We start from the raw sequence: 27,988 nt of genomic DNA on the forward strand, positions 1-27,988 counted from the left end.
TGCATTAGTGTGTATAACTGATAAGTCGTTAGGATGCATTAGTGAGTCTGGACTTCGACCGTGTCTGCATGTCAAAAGTTTTGCTTATCATTTTTGTCGGAAATCATCTGCTTATTATCCTTAGGAAATTACCTGCTTATCATTCCTAGTCTAGACACATCTTACTGCATTAATTGCATGAATAGTGTATAGACAAATTCATATCTTAGCGTATCTGCTAATTCATATCTTAGCATATCTGTTACTGTAAATTTTGCCTAACATATTCCGTAGATTCCTCCGTAACTTATGGGATTCTAGTATTATATATGCATATGTAAATTATGTATTACAGGGTACTAATCTACATCCTATAATCTATTTCTTATCAAAAATCATTCATCTGATCATACGAGATGAATCCTGCAACCAGTTCGAGTTCCTCAGATTTCTATAGCTATTCCGATAGTTATTCAGACAGCTATTCCGATATGGAGTTTCACCTAAGCTCCGAAAACAGCGTCATCGGCATGAATCAACCAATCAACCATTATCAATTCATCTGATGGGTTCGTAGTCGACTTAATTAATGGAAACGCGCAGAAGGCAATCCCTTCCACCAACCGAATTCACCTCTTGACAATGAACCTGAAGCGTTTACCCGCGAACCTGTTCGAGACACCACTTTCAGTCTCATTTTCAGGGTAACTCGACAAGATTATATTCTATCCACAATTCTGAACCTTATTCATCCGCTCGTTCTGACCGACAATCATCCTGGAGTAATAAGTCAACGAACTTCGCGCTCGAATAATCAATTCGGAGAATATGGTGCAAAATGTACCAGCTTCAACAACATCACCGGCACCAACAGTACTATCAATAACAGCACCAGTACCATCAACAATCCATGCTTCAATATCATCATCTGTACTTTGAGTATGATCTTTGTTCTACGTATCGTTCTACCTCATTTATCTTCGTTCGACATGGCGAATATGTAATCTCTAAAGTTTTAGAGATTATTTATTCTAGTTCCAACCGAAAACCAACTGAGTTTAATATCATATTAACTCATTAAATCCATGAATACATCTGAAGAAAATATATATGTATATATGTTTTCATAAAGATTGTAATTAAAAATTCTCTTGTATAAACTGTTAATGGTGAAAATATTTTAACGGGTAGATATACTCGAGGAATATTTAAATTTCATATTAATAAGTTACATTGTACGTTCTTCGAATCTGTTTCAACAGTCATATACTATCCTACTTACATCCACCGATATACAAATCCGTTCACCACAGAATAACCATATTCATCCAATTTCATATTTGGATTTTGATTTATCAGAATCCAACAAGTGGCATAATGAAGAAAACATTGGACAAAATAAAATTTGTTAGAAACAAACAAATTAACTATGAGAAATTTTATTAAGAATCCACGCTAACGAAATCCTAGCTAACTGTTCCTAGCTAACTATTAATTCCGTATTACAAATTTTTTTTATCGTAATTTATTTATCGCAATTTAATTATCGCAATTTATTTATCACAATTTATATTCTCGTAATTTTATTTATCGTCATTTAATTTTTTGTTATTTACTATACGCATTTAATTTATCGTCATTTAATTTCTGTTATTTATTTTACGCAATTTAAATATCGGGACACGTATACAAGGTTTTGACATATCATATGGACACATCTATATATATTATTTGGAATCACCATAGACACTCTATATGCAGTAATGATCGAGTTCTCTATACAGGGTTGAGGTTGATTCTATAATAATATATATACTTTGAGTTGTGATCGAGTCTGAGACATGTACACGGGTCACGATACGTATTAATTAATTCGAATATTATATATTAAATTATATATGAAAATGAATTATTGGACTGTCAACTGTGGACTATGGACTGTAGACTAATAACATTGGACAATTAAAATAAATTAAAATATTGACTATAATATATGAAACTAAATAATTCTTCAAGTTTTCCACTTGATTTCACCTTAAACCTCATTTGTATCTTGACGATTACAATCTGCGTTCAAACCTTTCATGATTCTTGAAAACACTTTAATCGATAGGACGAACCAACCGCACTTCATCTACGGAAGAAAAGATTGATGAATATATTTATGCACTTGAAAAACTCTCGGCAACTGAGTAAAATTTTAACACGTAGCCGCGCTAGATCCTTTGGCATTTATTAGCAAAAATAATTTTGCGATCCCTTTTCAAAGTAGCCAATTTTGTCACAGCTCTAGCAAGTCAACTTCGAATTTTCATTCGAAGTAGCCCTACTATAATCCTGATATATATACGATTACCCTTTTGATACCGGAGAATTCTTTTATATTTCACCATATTACCAGCAGACGTACCAGCAACCTCGTTGCTTCTTGGCTTAAATCTCTCTGACAAATCACGATATTTATTCATTGAAACCCTATCATATACTCATCCGCATCTTGTAACGAGAACTTCCATACCAATTACCGGGAATCAGTAATCGGTACTTTGAAAACTCACATCATATCTACATCAACAGTTATATGTATGACATTTATCTCTTAGAATTATGATCTCTCATTCTGAAATTCTGAAAAGCACTCAGTCATAAATCAATACTATGAATGTTGAAAAAGTTTAATGAAGCAGCAGAAACCATAGACAACCGTAAACGACCTTAATCATCGGAAGTTTGATGATAAAGAATAGTATGTTGGAAAAGTTCAGAAAAGTTAGAACTGGAAAACGAATTGAGCTAACCACGAAGGAGACCAAGGACAAATACAAGGACCAAAACCTATATTCAAAGAATCCAGGAATTTTTGAATCCGATGAAATCTTTAGAGAATATCTTGCTCCGAAGTCATGTTAAAATCTTGCGGAAAATCTTTCTCTATCAACCATCGAACTTAGAAATTCCAAAATATCATCATCAATATCTTTGATATTTCTGAGGATATTTTCAAAAATATTCTCGTCCGAAATTATATACCTCTTCGTGCTTCCTGTGTATCATTATATTGAAAACATTCAAGAGAGAATTTAGTACCAAAAAGCAGGTTATGCGAAACTATGAAGAAAGCCGTGGACAAATCACAAAGAATAAGTTTGACTTCAAAGAATCTAAATGATTCAATGTCTACTGAAGTCTTTCGCGAATATCTTGCTCGTTACTCTAAACCCTTGCGCACAATAGTCTCCATCAATCTCTGGTCTTAGATATTCAAAGATATTATCTTATCTTTCATTATAAACATCCTCCATATTTCTGAAGATATTTTCATAACTATTCTTATCTGAAATCATTAATCTCTTCATGCTATCAGTGTTACATCATATAGAAACTGTTAGTTTCTATATTCTGTAAAATTTTGAGCTTAAAATATGAATGTTATTGAAGTAATGTTTGGAACTGATGCATGAGTTAGTATAATATAATGACACTTGATCAACGTGATTATATTACAGTAAGTCATGCTGAGTTTCTAATGGGACGCGATGATTCACAGATTATAACGTCATCATGTGCCATGTTACATAACTCTTTCATTGTGCTTAACTTCTGAACATATCAAGAAAATATATTCTTGATAGTTCTATTCTCAGTGATTCAGGTAATTTGACAAAACAAATCGTGCTACTACCTTTCCATTCTACCTTGTATATTATGATAATTCGAAACTCCATACCTATGAATTCTGGACCGCTACTTGCGAAAAGTAAACAAAAGCATGAAGCTCTGAAATAGAAAAGGGGTATAAATAGCAGCAAATAAGAGAGGGCATTAACTGTGGATGACAATGATTATAGGAGACAGAAGCAGGGACTTTGAAATTTAAAGGAAAATATAAAGCCCGATAACAACACATAAATTACAAACTGTGTATATCAATGTTTATCGCAACATAAAGACACGGAAGAATTAAAAACATTATAATTCCAAGGGCGAAGTAGAAGAAAGCAGATTCCTCTGGTGGAAGTTGGAAAAGGAGAATGATTGTTGCGATGGTAAGGATGAGGACAAGGGTTAGAACTGGATTAAGCATTTCAGAATCTTTTGGATGTATGAAACAAGAAGGAAAGTATAGGAATTGTGAGAATAATGGAATGGAAGAGTTTAATTTATAATGAAAATATCAGACAGAGTAACCGAAACAGATCATCGCATTTAATTAAAGAGATCCTAATTTTCTTAAATCTCGAAGAATCAGATCTTATAGATTTCTAAGATTTTTTTTTTTAATCCCTTGAATTTCGGAATTCAAATGTGACTCCGTCAAAAGCTAAATATCTATCTCAATCTTCACTCGTACGCTTCACATAATCGAATCGTCTTATCTATATTACTCAATGGTAATAAAACTCTATTTATCGACTCATATTCGTCATAAAAACATTTTTATGGTTATCCATGACGACCACGAACAAATTTCGGGACGAAATTTCTTTAACGGGTAGGTACTGTGACGACCCGGAAATTTCCGATCAAATTTAAACTTAATCTTTATATGATTTTGATACGATAAGCAAAGTATGTAATGTTGAGTCTAGAAAATATTGAAACGATGTTCATATATTCAAATTGACCTCTGACTATTCCGAAGATTCACGAACGATTGAGTGCAAATAAATATGTAAACATATATATATAAATATAAATACGTAAGTGTAAATATAATATTAATAAGGTATACTCTAATCAATTGAAAATTGAAAATGTAAAATAACAAGATGAATAAATTATCATTAGAATGAATATATATAAATAAATATATAATATTATAATCTATATGTATATATGGATCAAAGATTTCAAATAATAACTATTATATTATAAAATTTATAAAACATAAAAGTATAGATATTCAATAAATGTATTTTATAGTATATATATATACATGATATAAATAAAAAGTTGTAATATTATTATTATCTAAAATTAAATTAATTAATTAATCTATAAAGAAAACAAATCAGAAAAAGAGAACCATTCTGTTGTGTGTATCTATCAAACTGTTTACGTTTTTGTTTCCTATCTCAAATACTGGTTACCAAATGGAATGAAATAACAAGTACATGCCAAAATCTGTTTAAAGTTACATTCAGATTTTATTATTTTATTTAATCGAATAACTTTATGTCCTTGGTGATTGAGATTCATGTACTGGCTGTCTGAATATTGTTATACGTTACAATCACTTGTCAATCCAAAACAATTGTGATTAGTTACTAATACGTCATTTATCAATTACACTTTATAACAACTCTGCTGTTGCCTCTTAAATTTATTTTTACTACAACTGCTCGATGCTTGTGTTTATATGAAACCAAGACCAAAGCAAACCATCACACATCACCAACACCTTCTATCATCCAAGTATCTACCTATCTCGTTCTCTTTTTCAAACAACAAACATATCATCTTCTTCATCAACGCCACATATACACACTTCATGCTTTCATTTTTTTTTTCTTCGAACCATCTCTTAAACAACCACACCTTCGTGAGTCACCAGAGCACTACCACCATTCATCTTACAAACCCACCTAAGATCAATCACCATGACTTCGTTTTCTCCTCTCTCTCTATTATTTATGTGTTGAACCGTTGCACAACCAAACTCACGAACCATCGAACCACCTTGTTTCAATCTCTTTCTTTGATCACGATTAACCTTCCACTACTTTTAACCAATCACCAAACCGCCAAGAACTTAACACCATCGAAACCATTATGAAATATTTCATGCTACCTCTTGATCGAATAAAAACTCAAAACCACCATAACCATAAATCGCCACCCTCTTCTCTATGTCTTTCTCTTTCCTTTTTCTGTGTTGAACATAAACACAAACACTTAACACCACAATCACGCTCGTTTTATTTCCATCAAGGGATACTACCGTCGCATTTCTGCTTCCAAGAAAGTAATGTTTTAAACAATATGAGGGTGGTGGAGAATATGTTCACGGTTTATGGCCTTGTTAATTTATATGGTTTGATTAGTAAATACAATCAATCCATGGGACAAATTTCACAAGTGGGACTAGGCTCAACCATGTGGCCGGTTTTTTTTTCTTTTTGCAAGTGGAAACGTAAAAAAAAAAAAACATTTCTTTCTTGATAAAGAGGAATGGAGGTGGGTCAAGATAGGGTATCCAAACACACATATTTCCAGTTCACCATTTTTATCTTTATTTTATTTTAAAGGCCACTCAAATCATCATTATAAAGTCTTAAAAATGAAACGAATCTTTTTTTTTTCTTTTTGGGGATGTGTTCACGTATTGGGTTGTGACCCATTCCATCTTTCTTTTTCGGTTTAAAACTAAACAAAGTGGATTAATAAAGTAGGCTGCTTTATTCCTTTGTAGTTCTATTCAAGAACAACAGCCAAGTGGAAACATGACGTGATTAGGATTGAAATATAATAATGATAACGGGTTAAAGCGATGATGATGTTTGGTGATGATTAAAGATGATGAGGATATACGTAAAATAATGATAATGATATCACGTTCATGTCTGCTATTTTTCTGTTCTACTTCACATCCCCAATCGGACCCAAATAACCCGTTAGTAAATTCTGTTTGTTGTTCCTGGAAGAATCGAACCCCACAATATCCAGCTATATTCCACGAAGTATGTATTAAATCTAAACAAATCGTTGGGCTTGTAAAAATTGCATTGTTGGGCCGAGGTGAAGCTTGGGCCGAGAGCCCGGTTAAGTTGTTGTGGGGTTTAATGAAGAAGTAAACAGAAAAACGAATATATGTTTATCTGTGATATATTAAAACAGAAAAACATTAATGGACAAGTGGTTTGAGGTGTTTGTTGGTTAGCAAGGGGTTGCGGGTTCGAGCCTGGTCCATGGCATTTTTTTTTATGAAGAGCTTATAAGGGTATACACATTTATTTTAACTCTATTATTATTATATTGATTATTATTATTATTATTATTGTTAAGTATAAGTATTATTATTATTATTAGTAACATTATTAATGTATTTACTATTATACATTTTGTCATCTAAAAGTATTAGTTAACATTATTACTATGATTATAGTTATAATTAAGAATATTGTTAGTATTATAACTACTATTATTATTATCATTATTATTATGTAAACATAAGTACTATGACTAATATTATTATCATGTTGTTATTAAGTAACACCATTACTTATTAAATAACGTTATTTTTAGTGTTAGTATCATTTTAAATTTATTATTGTTATTATTAACAAGAGTATTATTATTAAGTTTATCATTAGTAATAAGATGGTTATTAAGTATTAAGTATTAATTATAACCAGTATTATTAAATTAATCAATTTATTAAAAACTACTATTATTATCATCATTATGAAATTTTTATTAAAAACTATCCTTAACATTATCATTAATAGAATTATTAAAACTATTATAATTATTATTAATATTGATATTATAATTATTTTATCATCTTAAATATTATTTCATATTACTAAATTACTTTTTTAACAAACGAATGATATAAATATATTTATCTCGTACAACATAACAAAAATTATAATTTTAATTAAAAATATATAAAATGAAAATATAATGAAGTATATAAGTTATTGATATAAAAATTATATCATTAATTATAATATATAAACTGTTCGATTACGATTATATGTATTAATAAATATACGAATGATATAGGTTCGTGAATCCGAGGCCAATTCTATACTTGTTCAATGTCGTTCTATGTATTTTTACTACAAAATACAATACGGTGAGTTTCATTTACCTTTTTACCCTTTATATTTTTGGGCTGAGAATACATGCGCAATTTTTATAAATGTTTTTACGATATAGACACAAGTAATCAAAACTACATTATATGGTTGAATGATCGAAATCGAATATGCCCCTTGTTATTAAGTCTGGTAATCTAAGAATTAGGGAACAGACACCCTAATTGACGCGAACTCTAAAGATAGATCTATCGGGCCCAACAAGCCCCATCCAAAGTACCGGATGCTTTAGTACTTCGAAATTTATATCTTGTCCGAAGGAGGATCCCGGAATGATGGGGATATTCTTATATGCATCTAGTTAATGTCGGTTACCAGGTGTTCAATCCATATGAATGATATTTTTGTCTCTATGCATGAGACGTTTATTTATGATAATTGGGAATATGAAATCTTGTGGTCTATTAAAATTATGAAATGATTATTTATGATGAACTAATGAACTCACCAACCTTTTTGGTTGACACTTGAAAGCATGTTTATTCTCAGGTACGAAAGAAATCCTCCGCTGTGCATTTGCTCATTTTAGAGATATTACTTGGAGTCATTCATGACATATTTCAATAGACGTTGCATTCGAGTCGTTGCGTTCATCAAGATTATTATTAAGTCAATTTTAGTTAGATTTATTATGAAATGATATGCATGTCGTCAACTTTCGATGTAATGAAAGATTGTCTTTTCAAAAACGAATGCAATGTTTGTAAAATGTATCATATAGAGGTCAAGTACCTCGCGATGTAATCAACTGTTGTGAATCGTTTATAATCGATATTGACTTCCTCCGGATGGATTAGGACGGGTCCTTTCAGACATTTCGTGATGAATGTTATTATTTAGGCGGGAAAACGATCGACAAAAATAACATTCAAGATAATATTGTTCGTGAAGAATATGAACGATTTTTTTTTCATGTTTTGTGAAGTAAAATTTAGCCCGATTTAGAGTTTAGGGTTTGGTGTTTTGGGTTTATTCCATAAACCCAAAACACCAAACCTTAAACCCTAAACCCTAAACTCTAAACCGTTCGTGTTAAAAACTCAATCTAAATCCTAAATCTAAACCCTAAACCCTAAATTTCTAAACCCTAATATCTAAACCCTATAAACCCTAATATCTAAACCCTAATACCTAAACCCCAATAGCTAAAACCTCAAAATACGCTCGAAAAACACGATAATTGTTATATATTACTTCCTCGAGCGTTTTCCCGCCAAAATAAAAATATTTATTACAAAGTGTCTCTACTAAATGTTCATATTTTCATCTCATCTATAATGTTCGTGAACAAAGTTTTTTCAAAAAACGAAAAAAAAAATCCGCTTCCCCCCGCTTCCTCCCGAATAGTTACTTCCCTCTTGATCCTACCCCTATATATATTTTCCTTATCCACTAAAACAACAATCAAATTTGGTCTCTGATTAAACCAAAACGACATCCTCTTACTAATTTCACATTTTAAACCTCTCAAATTAAAAATCAAATCAGGATTATTTACAGTTTTAACCCCTCAACTTTGATATTAACTGTCATTTTTCAGAAATATTAAATGTAACTTTCAATTTAACATAATACACAACAAAAAAACTCATCCAATTTTTTGACATAATTTATCTTTTATTTCATAAAGAGTTAGTTTCTCCGTTATTATCGTTTAATTCGAAATAATTTTACGAATAAAACGCAACTAATTATATTTCAAAAAGAGTTTATATATACATATATATATATATATATATATATATATATATATATATATATATATATGTATATATAAACTCTTTTTGAAATATAATTAGTTGCGTTTTATTCGTAAAATTATTTCGAATTAAACGATAATAACGGAGAAACTAACTCTTTATGAAATAAAAGATAAATTATGTCAAAAAATTGGATGAGTTTTTTTGTTGTGTATTATGTTAAATTGAAAGTTACATTTAATATTTCTGAAAAATGACAGTTAATATCAAAGTTGAGGGGTTAAAACTGTAAATAATCCTGATTTGATTTTTAATTTGAGAGGTTTAAAATGTGAAATTAGTAAGAGGATGTCGTTTTGGTTTAATCAGAGACCAAATTTGATTGTTGTTTTAGTGGATAAGGAAAATATCAAACAATGTTTGTCCTGATTGGTTTTTTTAATTAAAAAATATGAGCAAGCTTTCATTAAAAAAGTACTCCGTAAATCCTAGTTACAAGTTACCATATCAGTGTTTGTAAATCACAAAAATCTAAAAGAAAAACAGTACTACAGTTCTCAAGAGTTATATCCCTGTTTCAGCTCCTTTGTTTGAACTTCATTTGTCCCTTTTCATTTCCCCATCGATATCCCCATAAGTTAAATCGTTACAAATCAAAATAGCTTTTTAGTCAAATATGTGTCTACTGTAATTTCCATCTCACACCCCAATTTCTCCGATAACTATGTCCGCCAGCATGGCAACAAACACCAAAGCCCAAGCATGGTTAGTGAATAAACTTAAACATCCCTACTTTTTCCACATCTTTTTGTATTAATTTTCACTAAATTTATTCACCTTTTTGCAGGTTTTGTAGTACAGGTTTACCCAGCGACGTCGTTGTAGATTATTAGTTCACAGTAATTCAACTATGAACACCAGACTCTTAATTTCACACAAACAATAGGAATTAAAGTGCAGAAAATTAAGAGAACACGAATTAGAAGAAAACCAATAATATATTAAGCACAATCGTGTTTTTGATATATATATAAAAACTGCAAACATAAACGTGTATTTATACAAGAAGAACCAAATCTTCCAGATTTGGTTTCTTAACAAACTACTCTACAAAATAGGAAAAGATATACAAGGATCAAAGCTAAACTTAAGGAGATTAATTCTGGAAGATAAACACAAAAACGCATCATCATATATCTTCTAAATATAAAAGAGATCTTCCAGAATCTTCAAATGGCTTTATCAACAAGAAATCATTCGGCAGTTGACTTTTGAAAACTTCAGACTCTAACATCATCTGCTCCTCAGACTCTAACATCATCAGACTCTAAAATCTGCAAAATACTTTGACTCATCAGATTAACTTTCCCAACAATCTCCCCCTATCTGATGATGTCAAAACAATTCAAGCTACTAACCCATCAACTTCTTGACCTCTCTTTCAATCAGCTTGCACTTATGCTTCATGTGTGAGATCTTCTTCATCATACTGATCTTGCTGTACAAGTGCATCAACAACTTTCTTCGAAAAGGTAAGGTCTGCAGAGATTCACACCTTGTCATCAAACTTAATAGCAGCTCAATATTAGCATCCTCAAACTGATCCACTCTAATCAACATTCTCCTTCCATTAGAAGTTTTAACCAGCAATGCATCCAAATACTCAACATAAAAATCATCTATAAACTCCATATGTTCAGGAACAGCATATGTATCAACTATCCTCTTGACCCTTCTTTCTTTCTTTCTCAAATTAAAGGCTTCACAGAAAACTTCATAATCCTTCAAACTAATAAACCCTTCTTCAAACACCAGATGCACAAACATAAAAATCCTCTTAAACACCTCACTTAAAATCACCCTGTCACCTTCACAACCTCTCAAACCAAATGCAATTCCTCTCCATTCACAAAATCCTAACCTCAATATTTGATTCAACTTCACCCTTAATCTTTTATCAGAAGCATGAGATAAAGTCAGAAACAAACACACTCCATCATACTCAGTCCTATCAATTTCAACCTTCAACACTTCTCCTTCATACCTTCTAAATCTAAACCTTTTATTCAACTTAGCTCTCAGATCATTCAAGACCGCAGGATTTTCAGAAATATCACCAGCAGATTCTGCAATCATCTCACCAACAGCTGCAACATTTTTACCCTTATCCTTAACACCACCAGCAACAATTTCATCACCAACAGTAACATTCTCAACCACATTTTCTGAAACCACAACCTCATCAACAATGTGCTCCCCCTCAATTTGATTCTCCCCCTCAACAGCAGCTCTCTTATTCTTATCACCAGCAACCTCTGCATCATCAACTCTCTTTCTTTTCTCCCCCTTTTTGACATCATCCACCTGAAGAGAAGATATGATTTCCCAGATTTCAGCTTGTTGATTTTTTAAAGTAACCAAATCAGAAGCAAACCCTGTAAAACAACTTTCTACCCCATCAACTTTCTTTTCCAATACATCCAACCTGTCATTAAACATCACCACAGAATTTGAATTACCAGCACCACCCTGCAACTCCCCAACCAACCTCCTCACCTCCATCAACTCTGATTTTGAAACAAAATTATTATTAAAGTTTTTAGAAAGATCAGACTGCACAACAGATAGTTTGTCATCAAACTTCTTAGTCAAATTAGTCAAAGCCTTATTCAAGCCAACCAATTCAACTGGTGCCCCAGTCTGACCTGCAGTGTCAATAGATGTGGGTATGGTTGGTATATCCTCATGACTTTCCTGTTGTGAAGAAAAGCAATCCTTGGATAAAGAAGGTGTTGAGGCCTGTACCACACCCTGTGACATGAGTGTGGCATTGGCAGCCTGTGCAAGAGTGTGTAAGGATGACATGCTCTGGAAAGGTAGTGACAGACTTAAGTCTGAGGTAGAAGTAGGTTTGGCCATTTCAGTAGGTTGTTGAATTTGGTTTGATGAGTCCAGGATTGGGACCTCTGTTTGTAAGTTAACTGAGGGGGTTGCATCAGTAACTGTAATGTGGGTATCCAAGTTAACTAACCTATCAGGTTTGGTTAAGGTCAAAGCACTGCTTGCAACAACCTCTAGCAGAGGTGAAGAAACAGTACTAGCACCATCTTGCCTAGTGAATTGTAATGGTGAATTCACAGGTGCTGAATCATCTAAGGGTTCAAGTATGGTGGTATTCTCTGTATGAACTGGGGAGTTCATAAGGTTGTTTGATGAAGATATTTGCTCAGTAGCAGTGGGTGAAAATGGGTTAGATTGAAGTGGTGTTTCTTCAACCATATCTTCAGCCTGCTCTGTTTGATTGACAATATGGGGTGGAGTAATTGGGGGGGTAGAAACTGAATGTTCAGATTCTGTTGAATGTTGTTGACCATTGTTGTGACCTTCTTCAGATTCTGATTGCTCAGATCCTGAAGAAGATGCCCCTTCAGATTCTGATTGCTCAGGATCTGCAGGTTGGTCTGCACGGCCCAAATTGACCCAATGCATCATTGCAGCTGTAAGAGGGACTTCTTGACCATCAACAATGTGCCTATGAAACATTTTGACACTGCATTCAGGTAAATACCTGTACTCATAGACATTAAAAGTTTGCAAACCATTGTACAAAATTGGTGTCATTGCTTGTTCAAACATTAGACTCATAAATCTTATGAATGGCACATTGTGATCTCTTAAAGGTTTTTCAGTAAGCACTAAGAGTTCATTAAAATACAGACGTGCAAAGTCTATATTTCTCCCTGTTACCATGGCATCAAAAATATGAGCCTCAAAATCATTTATTTCAGTTAGACTCCCACATTTAAAACTCAAACTTCTGATTATATTTGACAATAGAAACATCCACCTTGGACTGAACATACTGATTTTGACACTAGAATTGGTTAAGGGCTGACCAACTAGGTTAAAACAATTTCGTACAGCAGATTTTGCTGCTGTTCGAACAAAATTCTCATTAAAAGGAAGGTTTAAAGCAGCCCTTAAATGATTTTCAGTAATTGTTAAGGTGTTGTTACCATTCCTGTAAGTACCAGTAATTGACCTTGCTTCTCTGTTCCCATTACAAGTGTACCAGAACTCAGCCAGCATCTCAGGATACATCACCGTTGTCTTAAAGAAGGCATCCTTCAAAGGATGATTCCTCATAAATAGCATCAATTCCTCATATCCCTCATTAGCAAACCCTTCTGGAATTCTACCACAAGCTACCCTATTGTTCACCGATACCTGTACCTCCTTATTACCTCTAAAATCCTTTGCTCGATGCATCCTTTCAGTTGGTTCCAGAACAAAAGGGATGAATTTCATGTTCGCCATTGTAATCGCAAGAGAATTTCGAAAAACAGATGAGGGTTTTGAGATGATCGACTGATTTGACAAAAAAATTTAAAATTTAAACCCTATTAAATAATTCTGACACCGCCAAAAATTTTACCATTTACCTCCTCAAAAAGTTACAGTTTTGACCCTTTTATTATAAGAAATAGAATAAAGAAAAATAAACTTACCTAAAACAGAACAAGAAAAAAAAAAAAACTTTATTTGACTCAAGATAGAAAATAATTTACACAAAATTACATCAAAAATACACCAGAGTCACACCATCTCAGACTCTGAAATAGCATTACCTCATCCAGACTCATTAAAACATCAGACTCCGGAAGAGTCATCACTAGACAACATTTCACTAGATGGATTTAACATTCCAAGTTGTCCAAGAAGATAAAAATGCCTTTCTTCATTAAGTGCCTTAGTAAAAATATCTGCCAATTGATCCTTTGTACCAATATGCTTCAAATACACTTTGCCCTTTTCAACACAATCCCTTATAAAATGATGTCTGATTTCAATGTGCTTTGTTCTTGAGTGAAACACTGGATTCTCAGTAATAGCAATTGCACTCTCATTGTCACACATGATTGGAGTGTTGGACAATGTCAACCCAAAATCCAAAAGTTGATGTTGCATCCAAAGTAATTGAGCACAGCAGCTTCCTGCAGCAACATATTCAGCTTCTGCTGTAGAAGTAGCAACAGAGTTTTGCTTCTTACTAGACCAGCTAACCAGTTTTCCACCTAACAATTGACATCCACCAGAAGTGCTTTTCCTGTCTAACTTGCAACCTGCATAGTCTGCATCTGTGTAACCAATTAGATCAAACCCTGAGTCTTTGGGATACCAAAGACCCAGGTTAGGGGTACCTTTTAAGTACCTAAAAATCCTTTTCACAGCTTTGTAATGAGACTCCTTAGGGTCAGATTGGTAACGTGCACAAAGACATGTAGCAAACATTATATCAGGTCTACTTGCAGTTAAGTATAACAAAGATCCAATCAAACCTCTATAGGTTGATTGACAAGTGGGTTTACCAGACTCATCCTTATCAAGTTTTTCAGAAATGCTCATTGGTGTTCTTATAGAAGAACAATTTTTGAAACCATATTTGTCTAACATGTTAGCAATATAGTTACTCTGGTTTATAAAAATACCCTCAGAACTTTGTTTTATTTGCAACCCAAGAAAATAGTTTAATGTACACAAATTACTCATTCTATACTCTTTTGACATAATATCAGAAAACCATTTTCCCAAGTTAGGATTAGTAGACCCAAATATAATGTCATCTACATAAATTTGAACAAGTAGCACATCACCTTTGTCCTTTTTGACAAACAAAGTCTTGTCAATAGCTCCTCTGGAAAAATTATTTTCTAGAAGAAATGTTGACAAGGTATCATACCAGGCTCTTGGAGCTTGCTTCAGACCATACAATGCCTTTTTCAATTTGTAAACATGTTTTGGAAATTTCTTACTTACATAACCAGGAGGTTGTTTCACATACACCTCTTCTTGCAAAACTCCATTCAAGAAAGCACTCTTCACATCCATTTGAGATACCTTAAACCCTTTGTGAGCAGCATGAGACAAAAACAATCTGATAGCTTCAATTCTAGCCACAGGAGCAAAAGTCTCATCATAATCTATCCCTTCTTCTTGCCTGTACCCTTGAGCAACCAACCTTGCCTTATTTCTGATAACAATACCATCTTTATCCACCTTGTTCCTGAATACCCATTTTGTGCCAATGATAGTTTTATCATCAGGCTTTGGAACCAATTCCCATACTTCATTCCTTTCAAACTCTGTAAGTTCTTCAGTCATAGCCTCATTCCAGTCATCATCACCTAGTGCCTCATCAATCTTCTTAGGCTCAATAAGTGAAAGAAAACTTGAAAACAAACAGAAATTAGCTATGGCAGATTCAGACACAGCAGCCTGATTAGAAGAACTAGTCTTGGGTAACCCTGTAGTATCCACAACATAATCATCAAGATGCTTTGGATGAACTATGCTTCTTGAAGATCTTCTGATAGGTACAATGGGATCTGAGGTGGTATCTGATGATTGGCCACTCTCTTGATTAACAACAATCTCTTCTTCTTGTGTAGATTCTTCTGTATGAACACCTTCAGCAATAATATTTTTAGAGTCTGACCACTGTTCATCAGACTCAGACTCTGAATCCAGAGTCTGAACAATGTTCTCTGAAATTAACTTAGACATTTCTTCAAGTGCAGAATTCTCAGAATTGGATGATTGATCCATTTCTAAGGAGCTTTCATCAAAAGAAACATTGATAGATTCTTCAATCTTCATTCTCCTCTGATTGTAAACTCTATAAGCTTTAGATACAGAAGAATATCCCATAAAAATACCTTCATCAGACTTTGGCTTCATCTTATCAAGCTGATCTCTTTGATTTAAAATGTAGCGCTTACACCCAAAAACTTGAAAATAATGAATAGTAGGCACCTTTTTGTGATATAACTCATAAGGAGTTTTACCATGTTTCTTCACAATCAGTGACCTATTTTGAGTGTAACATGCTGTGTTTACAGCTTCAGCCCAGAACCTTAAAGCTACATTCGATTGACATAGCATAGTTCTAGCTGCTTCAATAAGGGTTCTGTTTCTTCTTTCAGCAACTCCATTCTGTTGAGGAGTTCTTACAGCAGAGAAGTTTTGACCAATTCCAGATTCTTCACAAAAATCAATTAAAGTAACATTTTTGAACTCAGTACCATGATCACTTCTTAACTGTTTAACAAGAATACCCTTTTGAACCTGCTCTCTTTTGATCAACCTGATGATTTCTTCAGGAGCATCACTCTTTGCAGCCAAGAAAATAACCCAAGTAAATCTGGAATACTCATCAACAATCACAAGAGTATACCTTTTTCCACCCAAACTACTAGTATTCATTGGACCAAACAGATCCATATGAAGCATGTGAAGTGGATCACAAATGGTAGCCAGGGTTTTTGAAGGAAACTTGGTTTTGGTTTGTTTACCCATAATACAAGCAGAACATGGCTTATCTTTCTTAAAGGGTTGCTGTGGAAGACCTCTCACCAATTTCTTCTTAGACAGCTCATTTATATTCTTAAAATTAAGATGAGAAAGTCTTTTATGCCACAGCCAATTTAGCTCATTTACAGTCTGAGAATACAAACATGTCTCAATACCAGAATTAACAGAATTCAGATCCAATACATACACATTCTGATGTCTCCAGGCCACAAGTGTTGGCCTACCTTTTGGATCATAAATAATACCAGCTTTCTTTCTGATTCTTATTTCACAGTCTTCATCAGCAATTTGACTAACACTTAGCAGATTATGCATCAACCCTTCAACTAAGGCAACTTTCATCAAAGTAACACTACCAGCTTTCACAGTACCATAACCAACTGTCTTTGCAACAGAATTATCACCATATCTCACAGGAGGACCCTTCTCTTCTACAAACTCTACAAGATGTTCTTTGCATCCAGTCATATGTCTTGAGCAGCCACTATCCAGATACCACTTACTACCCTGCTACACAAGACACAAACAACTACACAATTAATTCTTGGAGGGAACCCACTTTTCAGTGGGTTCAATAGGAGAATCTTTTACTCTCCATACAAAAGCTTTGTTACCAATCCAGATCAACTTGTCTTTAACAGATTTCAAAACACTTTCACTTTCACAGACTTTGGGTTTCCAACACTTTTCAATTCTCTTTGGAAGACAACATGTACTCTTAACAGGAGATTTCTCTTTACTTTTGATTACATTATTAAGTTTTGAAATTTCCTTTTTAAGTTTTCGAATAGTCTTAGTCTGTTTGGACTTTGACTTTCTTTTTGACCTTTTAGAATCTGGACTGGTACTAGTAACAGAAGATAAATCAGATATGTCCTTGCAACTTGACTCATGGGTGATAGACTCCTGGTCAGAACATTCACTTTTAATTTTCAAATCTAAACTGTTAGAGTCTGAAGATTTCTCAAGTTCAGACTCTGATTGACTTTTACTTTCTGACCAGTTAGAGTCTGATGGTAACAAAATTTCAGACTCTAAAGGATCTCTGCTCTCAAGTACAATGATGTCTAAAGGCTCAACAGGATCTAATGATTTTACAAAAGCATTTGTCAAAATCTTTTTATCACCATCAAACTTTACAAAAGTATCTGGTAAAATATCAGGTTTAAATCTATTAGGATCAGCTTCCACATTATTGTCTAATATGTAGTTTTCACCTAATATAGCCTTAACATCATCTGGAATTTGTTTGGCAATAGCATCAGAATTCTTTTTAGAAGATACACACCAAGATCTACAAATTGACTCATAATGTTTTGACCTTTTAATTGATCTTCCTAATTCTGTATTTAATCTTTTAGTTTCTTCAGCATATGCCATTTTATAAGTGTCTAATTCAGCCTCACACGATTTTAATCCTTTAATTTCAGCATCTTTTTCCATAATTGACTGTTTAAGATCAAAGATTTGTGTTCTTAACCTATCAATGTCTTCTAAACACCACTTAAAGTCAAGCAACAAGTACTGAAACATTCTCACTTTTTCATTATCAAAATAGTTCACAAAGTTTTGTACCTTATAGGCAGAAATTTTATTACAAGAACTATCCATATCCATCTTCTCAATAGCCTTCAGATCCTCTTCAAAATTACTGGATCCACCAACCATTTCAGTTAAAGCCATAAAACACTTGTCTTCCTCATCATCTGATGATGAATCTTCATCCTCCCATGTTTCAGTATACAAAGCCTTCTCCTGTTCTTTACCCTTTGCCTTCTCAGCTTCATTCTTTAATTTCTTGTACTTCAACTTGTACTTTCTTGCTTTGTCAACAGACTTGTAGGAATCTGAACCTCCTTCAACCTTAGACCAGCAATCAGCAGCTATATGCCCTATCTTACCACACTTGAAACACTTAGCTTTCTTTGGATCAAATGAACTCTTACCTTTACCCTTCTTAAAACCAAACTTTCTTTGCTCAACTCTCTGAGCCAAAAGAGCTATCTGGGCCTCCAGATCATCATCTTCCTCATCTTCTTCAGATTCACTATCATCAGAAGTTTCATCATCCTCAGATTCAACCTTACTAGAGTAACTGGAGAACAACTGTTTGTTCTTCTTTGTAGTAGCCACCAAAGCTGCCTCTGGATCTTTAGCAACCTTCTTAACATTGATCTTGTTCTTCAACTGTGTTTCTTCAAAATTTGATAGAATACCAAACAACTCACTTAGCTCATACCCTTCAATCTTCTCACTTATTACCATAGAAGTAATAACCGATTCAAAGTTTGAAGGTAGTAATTCAATGAACTTTTGACACAAAACTTGTTGTGTCTTTTCTATACCAACACTTTCAAGATCATTTATCAAAACCTGAAACCTTGAGTGGAGATCACTTAAGGATTCTTTAGGCTCAGCAGCAAAGTTTTCATAGCATCTGATCAGATTCTTTCTCTTTTGAGTCTTAACAACTGTGACTCCTTCATAATCATTAAGTAAAAGATCCCACATAGCTTTAGCAGTCTTGGCATGACTAATTTTCCTGAGAATAGGAACAGTGACAGCATTACCAATAATACTTCTTATTTTGCTGTCAAGCTTAAACTTTATAGCTTCTGCTTCTGTCCATCTTTCTCTTGGAGTTGAACGAAAATAAGCAGGTTGTGCAGCAACAGTATCTGATCCAGGAACAGCATCGACCATTTGACCTGGTGTAATGGGTCCTGTGGTAAGGACAGTTTCTGCATCTTCATGAACAGATCCAAGAAACCATAGAACTTTTAGCTTCCATGTTGCAAAGTCTGTGCCATCAAAAATCGGCACACCTTTTCCAGCCATGACTGGAGTAACAATTGTACTGGTAGACATCTTGATTTCTTCAAAGATGAAAAATAGATCGTTTTAAAGATTACCTTTGACGGATTTACACCTTACCCGCTCTGATACCAGTTATTAGTTCACAGTAATTCAACTATGAACACCAGACTCTTAATTTCACACAAACAATAGGAATTAAAGTGCAGAAAATTAAGAGAACACGAATTAGAAGAAAACCAATAATATATTAAGCACAATCGTGTTTTTGATATATATATAAAAACTGCAAACATAAACGTGTATTTATACAAGAAGAACCAAATCTTCCAGATTTGGTTTCTTAACAAACTACTCTACAAAATAGGAAAAGATATACAAGGATCAAAGCTAAACTTAAGGAGATTAATTCTGGAAGATAAACACAAAAACGCATCATCATATATCTTCTAAATATAAAAGAGATCTTCCAGAATCTTCAAATGGCTTTATCAACAAGAAATCATTCGGCAGTTGACTTTTGAAAACTTCAGACTCTAACATCATCTGCTCCTCAGACTCTAACATCATCAGACTCTAAAATCTGCAAAATACTTTGACTCATCAGATTAACTTTCCCAACATAGATGTCGATGAAATGACCTTCCATCTTCATAAGGTTAGCTCAAACTAGTAAGCAATTATTCACATTATTTGATTTTAAGTTGCAAACTAATTGTTTGATGAAATGCTTTCAGTTTCCTTTAATGGCCAAGAGTAAAAAGCTTCATGACTTAATAACAGAACAAGAAGTTAATCTCAATTCGAGTCCTGTTTCGGCTCAAAAGAATGATAATCAAGAAGATAAAGATGAGATCCATGAAAAAAATGAGACTCCGGCGCCTGTGGTGGCGCCGGAGGTGGAGGAACGTAACTGCCATCTTGCGTTTCCGGACTTTCCAGGAGGTCCGGAAGCGTTTGAGATGGCAGCTAAATTCTGTTACACCGTTAAAATCGAGTTGTCATCGTCCAACGTAGCTCCGCTACGTTGCGCTGGAGAAACGTTGGAGATGACCGAAGAGTATTGTGAAGATAATCTCGTTTCAAAAACGGAGATCTTTCTAACACAAACGGTTTTAAAAAGTTTAAAAGATTCGATAGTGACGTTGAAATCATGTGAATCTCTTATGCCTTTGGCTGACTCTCTTGCCATTGTCGAAAGATGCATCAACTCAATTGTTGCCAAAGTTTCTTCGTTCGATCCGTCCCTTTTTAGTTGGCCAGTAAGTGAAACAACACCAACTAAAGAAGATTGGTGGATCGATGAACTAACTGTCGTTAGTCCGCCGTTATTTAACCGTGCAATTAAAGCCATGAAAAGTCAAAATCTAGATAACGGAATCATCAAAAACTGTCTTCTTTGTTATGCAAAGAAACACATTCCAGGGATCAATCGCACAAATCGAAAACCTACGCATACATCTAAACCAGCAGAGGTTGATCAAAAGGAGCTATTGGAAACAATCGTTACGAATCTTCCAGAACAAAACTGTTCTGGATCTTCATCGGATATGAAGATATTTTTCGGAATGTTAAGAACAGCAAACATTTTGAACACGTCTGATGAGACTAAATCGGTTTTAGAGAAGAATATCGGGTTCGGATTCGAACAAGCGACTATAGACGAGCTTCTAATGCCGAGTTATTCGTATCTCAGTGAAACGTTATATGATGTTGATTGTATTCAAAGGATATTAGCTCAGTTTCTTCAAAATGTGGAGGATAAACCTCAAGCGTTAATGCTCGTCGGGAAATTAATCGATGGGTATTTGTCGGAGATCGCTTTAGATGCTAATCTTAAACCGGAGAAGTTTTGTGAACTTGCCGTTGCATTGCCGGAAAATGCTAGGGTTTATGATGACGGTCTTTATAGAGCCGTCGACGTTTATATTAAGGTATTATCCCTCCGTTTCAAAATAAATCTTACCATAGAAAATTTTTAGTATTGTAAATATATATTTAATTTAATAAATGTCACTTTTACCCAAGGTTGAAGAACTCGGAATTCGGGTAGTTCTCGGCGGCATAATTTTTAGGAGTTCTCGGAGAACTCGGGGAGAACTCGAGAGAACTCGGTGCTTGACTTTTGTTGACTTTTAATATAAATACATATTTTTGTATAAATATATATATAAATATTATACTTTTGAGATAATTTCCGAGATTTGACCGATTTTTCCGAGAAGTTGACCGATTTTTCTGAGAAATCGGTCGTTGACCAATAAATTAAGCGTTGACCGATTTTTTTGCCGATTCACAAACGAGTTCTCGCCAGGATTGATTTTCCGAGTTCTCGCCGAGTTCTCGGCGATTTTTTCCGATTTTTGCAACCATGCTTTTACCCAATGTTGTAAAAGACGCTGACGGGGACGAAATGGTCGGTAACTTGAAGCGTTGCAATGATCAAAACGAAGTCGAGACGGATATTGAACAACGTTGAATTTTTTTATATATTTAAATCTTAAACATTTCAAACATAAATATTTCAAAGTAAACATAGATATTTGACTTTAATTTGAATATTTATATTTATGTTTGAAATGTTTATGTTTGAAATGTTATGTTGTAAATTTATTTAAAGATGTTGGTCAACAATCGTCTCGACCTTCTCTTGACCCTTTTTTTTAGCTTTTGACCGCCGTTTACCGTTTTATACCGTTGTTGACGGTTGTTTAATCGTTGACCGTCGTTTTACCCGTTTTTAAATCTCTTGCGACAATACACTAGTAAAACTGTTGCGTCGTTTCGACCGCTTTTTACTACTAGTTTGTAAGTTTAACTCAATTTATTTTTCATTAAGATTAATAAATATCGTTTTGTTGGTTGTTTCATCGGTTTAGTGAAAGTCCTTTTTGTTATATAAGTTTTTTTTCGTTAAAAAAGGCTTGAGTTTAGATACGGCGTCTTGTTCAATTCCCGGGCATTGATGAAATGTGTGCTTTCGAGTCTATTTGTTTGTTTTCATTTAGTTGGTTAATGTCTAGAGGAAAAGATATTGTAATCTAGAATTCTTGGCTCATAAGCCGTTGTAAGCTTTTTTAAGGCTTTCCTAGCTGCTCGTTAGGTAGTCTTTTTATTAATGAAATTTTGGCCGTTAAAAAAAAATTCAGATGAAATTTTGGCCGTTAAAAAAAAATTCAGTTATAGGCTTTTTTTTTTTTTTTTGAACAAATATAAATAGTAAGTTGGATAATTTCGAACGCGCTTTGAAGCTGAATTAGAAAGTACTCATTCTTTTGTAAATTTTTCAGGCGCATCCGTGGATATCGGAGGCCGACCGTGAGAAAGTTTCGGGAGTACTAGACTGTCGAAAACTAACATTAGAAGCGTGCACTCACGCTGCGCAAAACGAACGGCTTCCGCTGCGAGCGGTAGTGCAAGTGTTGTTTTTTGAGCAGCTTCAGCTACGACAGGCGATAGCTGGGACGTTAATGGCGGGTGAATTAGGAGCGTCGGATTGGGAGAGGTCACCAGCAGGAATACGACAAGAAGATGGGCAACAAGAGGACGAAAGAGCGGGTGAGGTGACGTGGAGGGCGGCTGTGAGAGAGAATCAGGTGTTACGATTAGGAATGGATAGCATGAGGACGCGGGTACATGAATTGGAGCGTGAGTGTACGACAATGAAAAAAGCGATTGAGAAAATTGATAAGGTGGGTTGGAGAGACTCGGTCACGAGGAAATTTGGGTGTACGTTTAAGACTCAAGTGTGTGATTCGCATGAGCCAACTGTAGTCGAGACTCGAAAAGGTGGTCGGAGTAGTCATGTGAACCACCGTCGGTCTAAACGATAGTTGTTTATTTTGGTTACCGGTGGTAATATTATTTTTTATGAGAGAGAATATTGTGAATTTGTGATATTGTTAGTACTTAGTTGCTATGGAGTATATTTTGTGTGACTGAATTAAATTTCTATTTAATATTTGTTTACTTTATGAATTCTACGAGACAACACACTTGAAGAGAAATTTGACATTACCTAATAAGAGTATATTAAAGGGTGATGACGTGATTTTATAAACGAAAAATTACTCTTATACACTGATGCTCAAAGTTACTCCTATCCCCTGCGAGTCTACTGTTCCCTTCTTCCTCAATTGTCCTTTCACAACAATTATGAGAGCATTTTGGTCATTGCACCAACTCTCACCCATTCTTACGTTTTCTAGAGCTTTCTTCAAAACCCTAGAAAACAACCGCACCAATCATCATCAAAACCCTAACCGCCAAAACGACACAACTCATTACTTTAACGCACTTGCTCTAGCCTGGCTCTCAACTCTTACATTCTGACAAACCATTAAACCCTAATGACGTTCAAACTTGGCTTCAGTCCAATGAGGTGTACGCGTTTTTACCTCCTTCCTACATGATGGAAATGTGTCCAATGAGGCAATGGCGAAGCTTTTCAATGGCAGGGGTGGGCTCCAGCCACCCCAAAAACTTTTGGATTTAATAGCAGTTTTTCTAATATATAGGGATCATATGTAGCAAGTGTTAAATCTAGCCCCCTCAATTTGCTTTGATTGTAGATCAGTTCTCAAATTAAAAGAAATACTAATACTAATCGTGCTTCGACTGACTGACTCCTTCAATTGCTTTTCTTTCTCGATTCCCATGAATCAAAGTTGAATATATCTCAAACTGCATCATCTTTTTTTTATTATTCATGTCATTAATTATTAATTCCTATATTTTTAGTTCTCGAATATTATTACGTACCTATTGCTCCTTATATAATATAATAATTATTACTCGTATTAAATATTAATTTAATATTATTAAATATTAATTCATTGTTGTTATTTATAAATGTATGTTGATACGTTTATAATTATCGATGCTTTAACAATGATATTTGCTGGAACTATTTTCGTCTCCCCAATCTTAAAGTCCAAGCTTCGCCACTGCAATGAGGTACCATACGTTCAACTCGTTGTTCTAATTGACTTATATGTTTGACTACAATTAGGCCTTTTGATTTTTCATAAATGAGTGTTTGTTATTGAGATGTGAAAAAACTTATAAACTCATTTTGAATGATTTATTAGTTGTAGGGTATACTATATAAGTCATAAACTTAAGTTAGTAAGTTTATTGCAATTTAAGGGTTGTTTGGATTAGCTTCATGAAGTACGTCGCTGTTCTTGTAGTGATAGTGACTTTCAGTTGTATGGTTTATTATGATCACCATGTGTTTGATGAAATGCTTAAATGGAAAAGAACTTTCATTATCTCTCTTTAGGTTAAGAATTTCCATTGACATTGCACATTTGCAGCTAAATGGCTTTTTAGGTCGACTTTGTAAAACTTGAAAGATATCTTATCTTAGAAATATATATCTATTGTGTATTAGTGTTATCCATTCTTCTAATGCAACATAATAAAAATAAAAATATTTTACTATAAGTGGATCACTTTAGATTGGACGTCAAAACATTAATTTGGAGTTAGGGAAGCAGCAACATTGACAAAACAGGAACATAAGAGCTATTAGTTATGGTATGAAAAAAAATACAAAACAGTGTTAAGGTCATTTAATTATAACAAAGACGCAAAATGTTACGGAGTATATAGCATAATCTTATTTTTTTTTAAGTATATTAATTAATAATATTTTTTTCGAAACACAAAATAACAATTTGCTCCAAATAAAAGGTTACAAAAGTGCTATCACAATTGCAAAAGAAAAAAAAAAAACATACATTTTGCGAATGATTTTGCGATTAGCGAATAAGATGGTACTAAGCATGATAAGCTTTAATAAATGGTATTAAGTTTCTTGAAAAATTTGAAAGATGATAACGTTTTATTCTTAGCTTAAATTTAGTCAGCTATTTTTTAAACGTGTTACTTTTTATAATTGCCACGGCATTTCAAAAAAAAAAATAAAAAAAAATCTTGTAGTTCATTTAAAAATAATATTTTGATTAAATCGTCATTCTTTAATGTATTTTTTTGATCAAGATTGCATAGAAGAAGGAACAAACGGAAAATGGGGAAAATGATACTCTAACTGATAAAAGTTTCTAGTCCAGTAACCTTCTCAAGATAGCCTGGATCAATTGGGCTAGATATCTAATCAGCTATTAACTACTAGTTGGATTTGGGCCTATTGCAAGTTTATCAGTAGCAACAATTTTCTAAATTGGCCCATCATAATCATTTCTATTTCTAATTTCTACAATAGCACAAACACAAGTAAATACTTACTAGCTAAAATTCGTTGTCTAATATAGTAATTCACGCCCAATAATTAGATCATAATAATTGAAAATTAGAGACACTTGGTGCATTAAATATCTTGAATATTTGGAAATTTATGGTATTTATGAAGGTCTGATAACTGTTGTAATCTACTAGTCATACTTAATGAAACTACATAATATGGTGGTTATATGATGTTTACCATGACTTCTAATTAGGCAGTTTTTTTGGTTAAGTAGGTTTAAGGTTTTAGTCAATTTGTATGGTGGGGTCTCATAATCTACAAACTCCAATGTAACGCGTTTGTTACGGAATCAAATGGTGGGGTACATCCAGTGGCGGAAGCAGAAATTTTTTTCACCTGGGGTGAATTTTTTTTTAAAATGTAGCAAATTTTTTTTGGCCAAAATATGAAGGTTTATGGGCAAAATTTGGTAGTTTTTGGGCAAAATGTGAAATTTTTTGGGCAAAATATGAAGGTCTTGTGGCAAAATATAGAGGTTTTAGGGCAAAATATGGAGACTTTGGGGCAAAAAAAAAAAAATCCACCGGGGGCATAATTGAAAAACTCAAAATTTTTGCACTAAAAATTGAAAATCCAGCCGCCCCCCTCCGCCCCTTCTAATTTTCGCCCCTGGGTACATCATTTTCCTGTGACTCCATTTCCATTGGTCAACGAGTGTCTGGTTCTCACATTATCAATTCTCAACCGTTGGATGCGAAATAACTGAAATTTTCAAGCTGGGGCTAGTTGGTATGTGACCATTTATACGAGTATATGGCCCAATAAAAATGATGACGTGTTCTAACTTAAAAAGTATGAAATGCAAGAGATTGGTATGTGTTTGAATCAAGCACGTACTTCAATTTTGGTTAATGGTAGTCCAACTAACGAATTTTATATCAAGAGCGGGCTTCGTCAAGGAGATCCGTTAAGTCCATTCTTATTTTTGATAATTATGGAAGGTCTTCATGTTGATATTAAAAAGGCTGTTGATTCAGGAATCATAAAAGGTGCTCAAGTTGGTTCGTTTAACAAGAAAATTCCTCATTTGTTTTATGCGGATGATGCAATTCTAGTCTCGGAATGGAGTTGTGAAGAAATGGATAATATTATTCGTATCTTTAAGATTTTTCATCTAGCTTCGGGGTTGAGGATAAATATTCAAAAATCACATCTTTATGGTGTAGGAGTTAACCAAACAGAACTTGATGATTTGGTATTAAAAAGTGTCTAAAGGGTCGTTTCCTATGAACTACTTGGGATTGCCTTTGGGGTTGAATATGAATTTGATATCTAGTTGGAATTCCATTATCGAACGTTTCAAGAAGAGATTATCTACATGGAAGGCACGTATGCTATCTTTTGGAGGACGTCTTACTCTTATTAAGTCGGTCCTCGGTAGTTTGGGCATATACTATCTTTCATTATTCAAGTGTCCGAAAAAAGTTCTTCATATCTTGGAGAGATTGCGATGTTCATTCTATTGGGGTGGTGACGATGAATGTAGAAAAATGGCTTGGATCAAATGCGATACAATCCTATCTTCGTTTGAAAAAGGGGGTCTAAATATTGGAAGTTTGGAATCGTTTAATATGGCACTTTTATTCAAATGGGTATGGAAATATAGCACAGAATCAAAAGCCTTATGGAAAGATGTGATATTTTCTATATATGGTCCTGATGTCGATAAATTACACTCAATTGATTCTAGTCGTGGTTATTGGGCTAATATAGTGAAGTGTTATGTTGAGGCCCAACATCAGAGTTTAATACCTCAAAATCCTATCAAATTTAAATTGGGCAGTGGTAGCAGCATAAGGTTTTGGACAGATTGTTTGTTAACAGATAAACCTTTTTGTGAATCATTTAACAGCTTGTTTCACTTGGCATCATATAAGAATTGTACGATTGCAGAGAAATACATAAATGGGGAATGGAAGTGGTTTTGGAATAGAAACAATTTGGGTAGTAGAAATTTGCAATATCTTGCGGACTTGAAAGGAATCATTGATCCTATATTGCCTACCACAGTTATTGATTCATTGACTTGA

At 33.9% G+C, this 27,988-nt stretch overlaps 2 protein-coding genes across 2 annotated transcripts; both read left to right on the plus strand.

Annotated features, from left to right (window-relative positions):
* The first annotated feature begins 12,401 nt into the window (after positions 1-12,401).
* Positions 12,402-23,570, plus strand: LOC139857508 (BTB/POZ domain-containing protein At5g66560-like). The gene is made up of 4 exons (XM_071846288.1): positions 12,402-12,411; positions 20,314-20,345; positions 20,425-21,621; positions 22,978-23,570. Exons 2-4 carry the CDS (start codon positions 20,325-20,327, stop codon positions 23,518-23,520), a joined length of 1,761 nt encoding a protein of 586 aa, XP_071702389.1. The 5' UTR covers positions 12,402-12,411; positions 20,314-20,324; the 3' UTR covers positions 23,521-23,570.
* Positions 23,571-26,757: 3,187 nt separating this feature from the next.
* Positions 26,758-27,988, plus strand: LOC139859108 (uncharacterized). The gene is made up of 3 exons (XM_071847916.1): positions 26,758-27,153; positions 27,235-27,287; positions 27,445-27,988. The coding sequence occupies exons 1-3, from the start codon at positions 26,758-26,760 to the stop codon at positions 27,986-27,988; spliced, it is 993 nt and encodes a 330-aa protein (XP_071704017.1).

The sequence above is a fragment of the Rutidosis leptorrhynchoides genome, chromosome 7, assembly GCF_046630445.1.
Source record: "Rutidosis leptorrhynchoides isolate AG116_Rl617_1_P2 chromosome 7, CSIRO_AGI_Rlap_v1, whole genome shotgun sequence".
In the NCBI taxonomy this organism is placed as follows: Eukaryota; Viridiplantae; Streptophyta; class Magnoliopsida; order Asterales; family Asteraceae; genus Rutidosis; species Rutidosis leptorrhynchoides.

Coding starts and splice junctions, on each gene's coding strand:
- LOC139857508 (XM_071846288.1), top strand. CDS start 20,325: ATGACCTTCCATCTTCATAAG. Junction 20,346..20,424: donor TGACCTTCCATCTTCATAAG/GTTAGCTCAAAC, acceptor AAATGCTTTCAG/TTTCCTTTAATGGCCAAGAG. Junction 21,622..22,977: donor CCGTCGACGTTTATATTAAG/GTATTATCCCTC, acceptor TAAATTTTTCAG/GCGCATCCGTGGATATCGGA.
- LOC139859108 (XM_071847916.1), top strand. CDS start 26,758: ATGCAAGAGATTGGTATGTGTTTGAATCAAGCACGTACTTCAATTTTG. Junction 27,154..27,234: donor AAACAGAACTTGATGATTTG/GTATTAAAAAGT, acceptor TTTGATATCTAG/TTGGAATTCCATTATCGAAC. Junction 27,288..27,444: donor ATTATCTACATGGAAGGCAC/GTATGCTATCTT, acceptor CGATGAATGTAG/AAAAATGGCTTGGATCAAAT.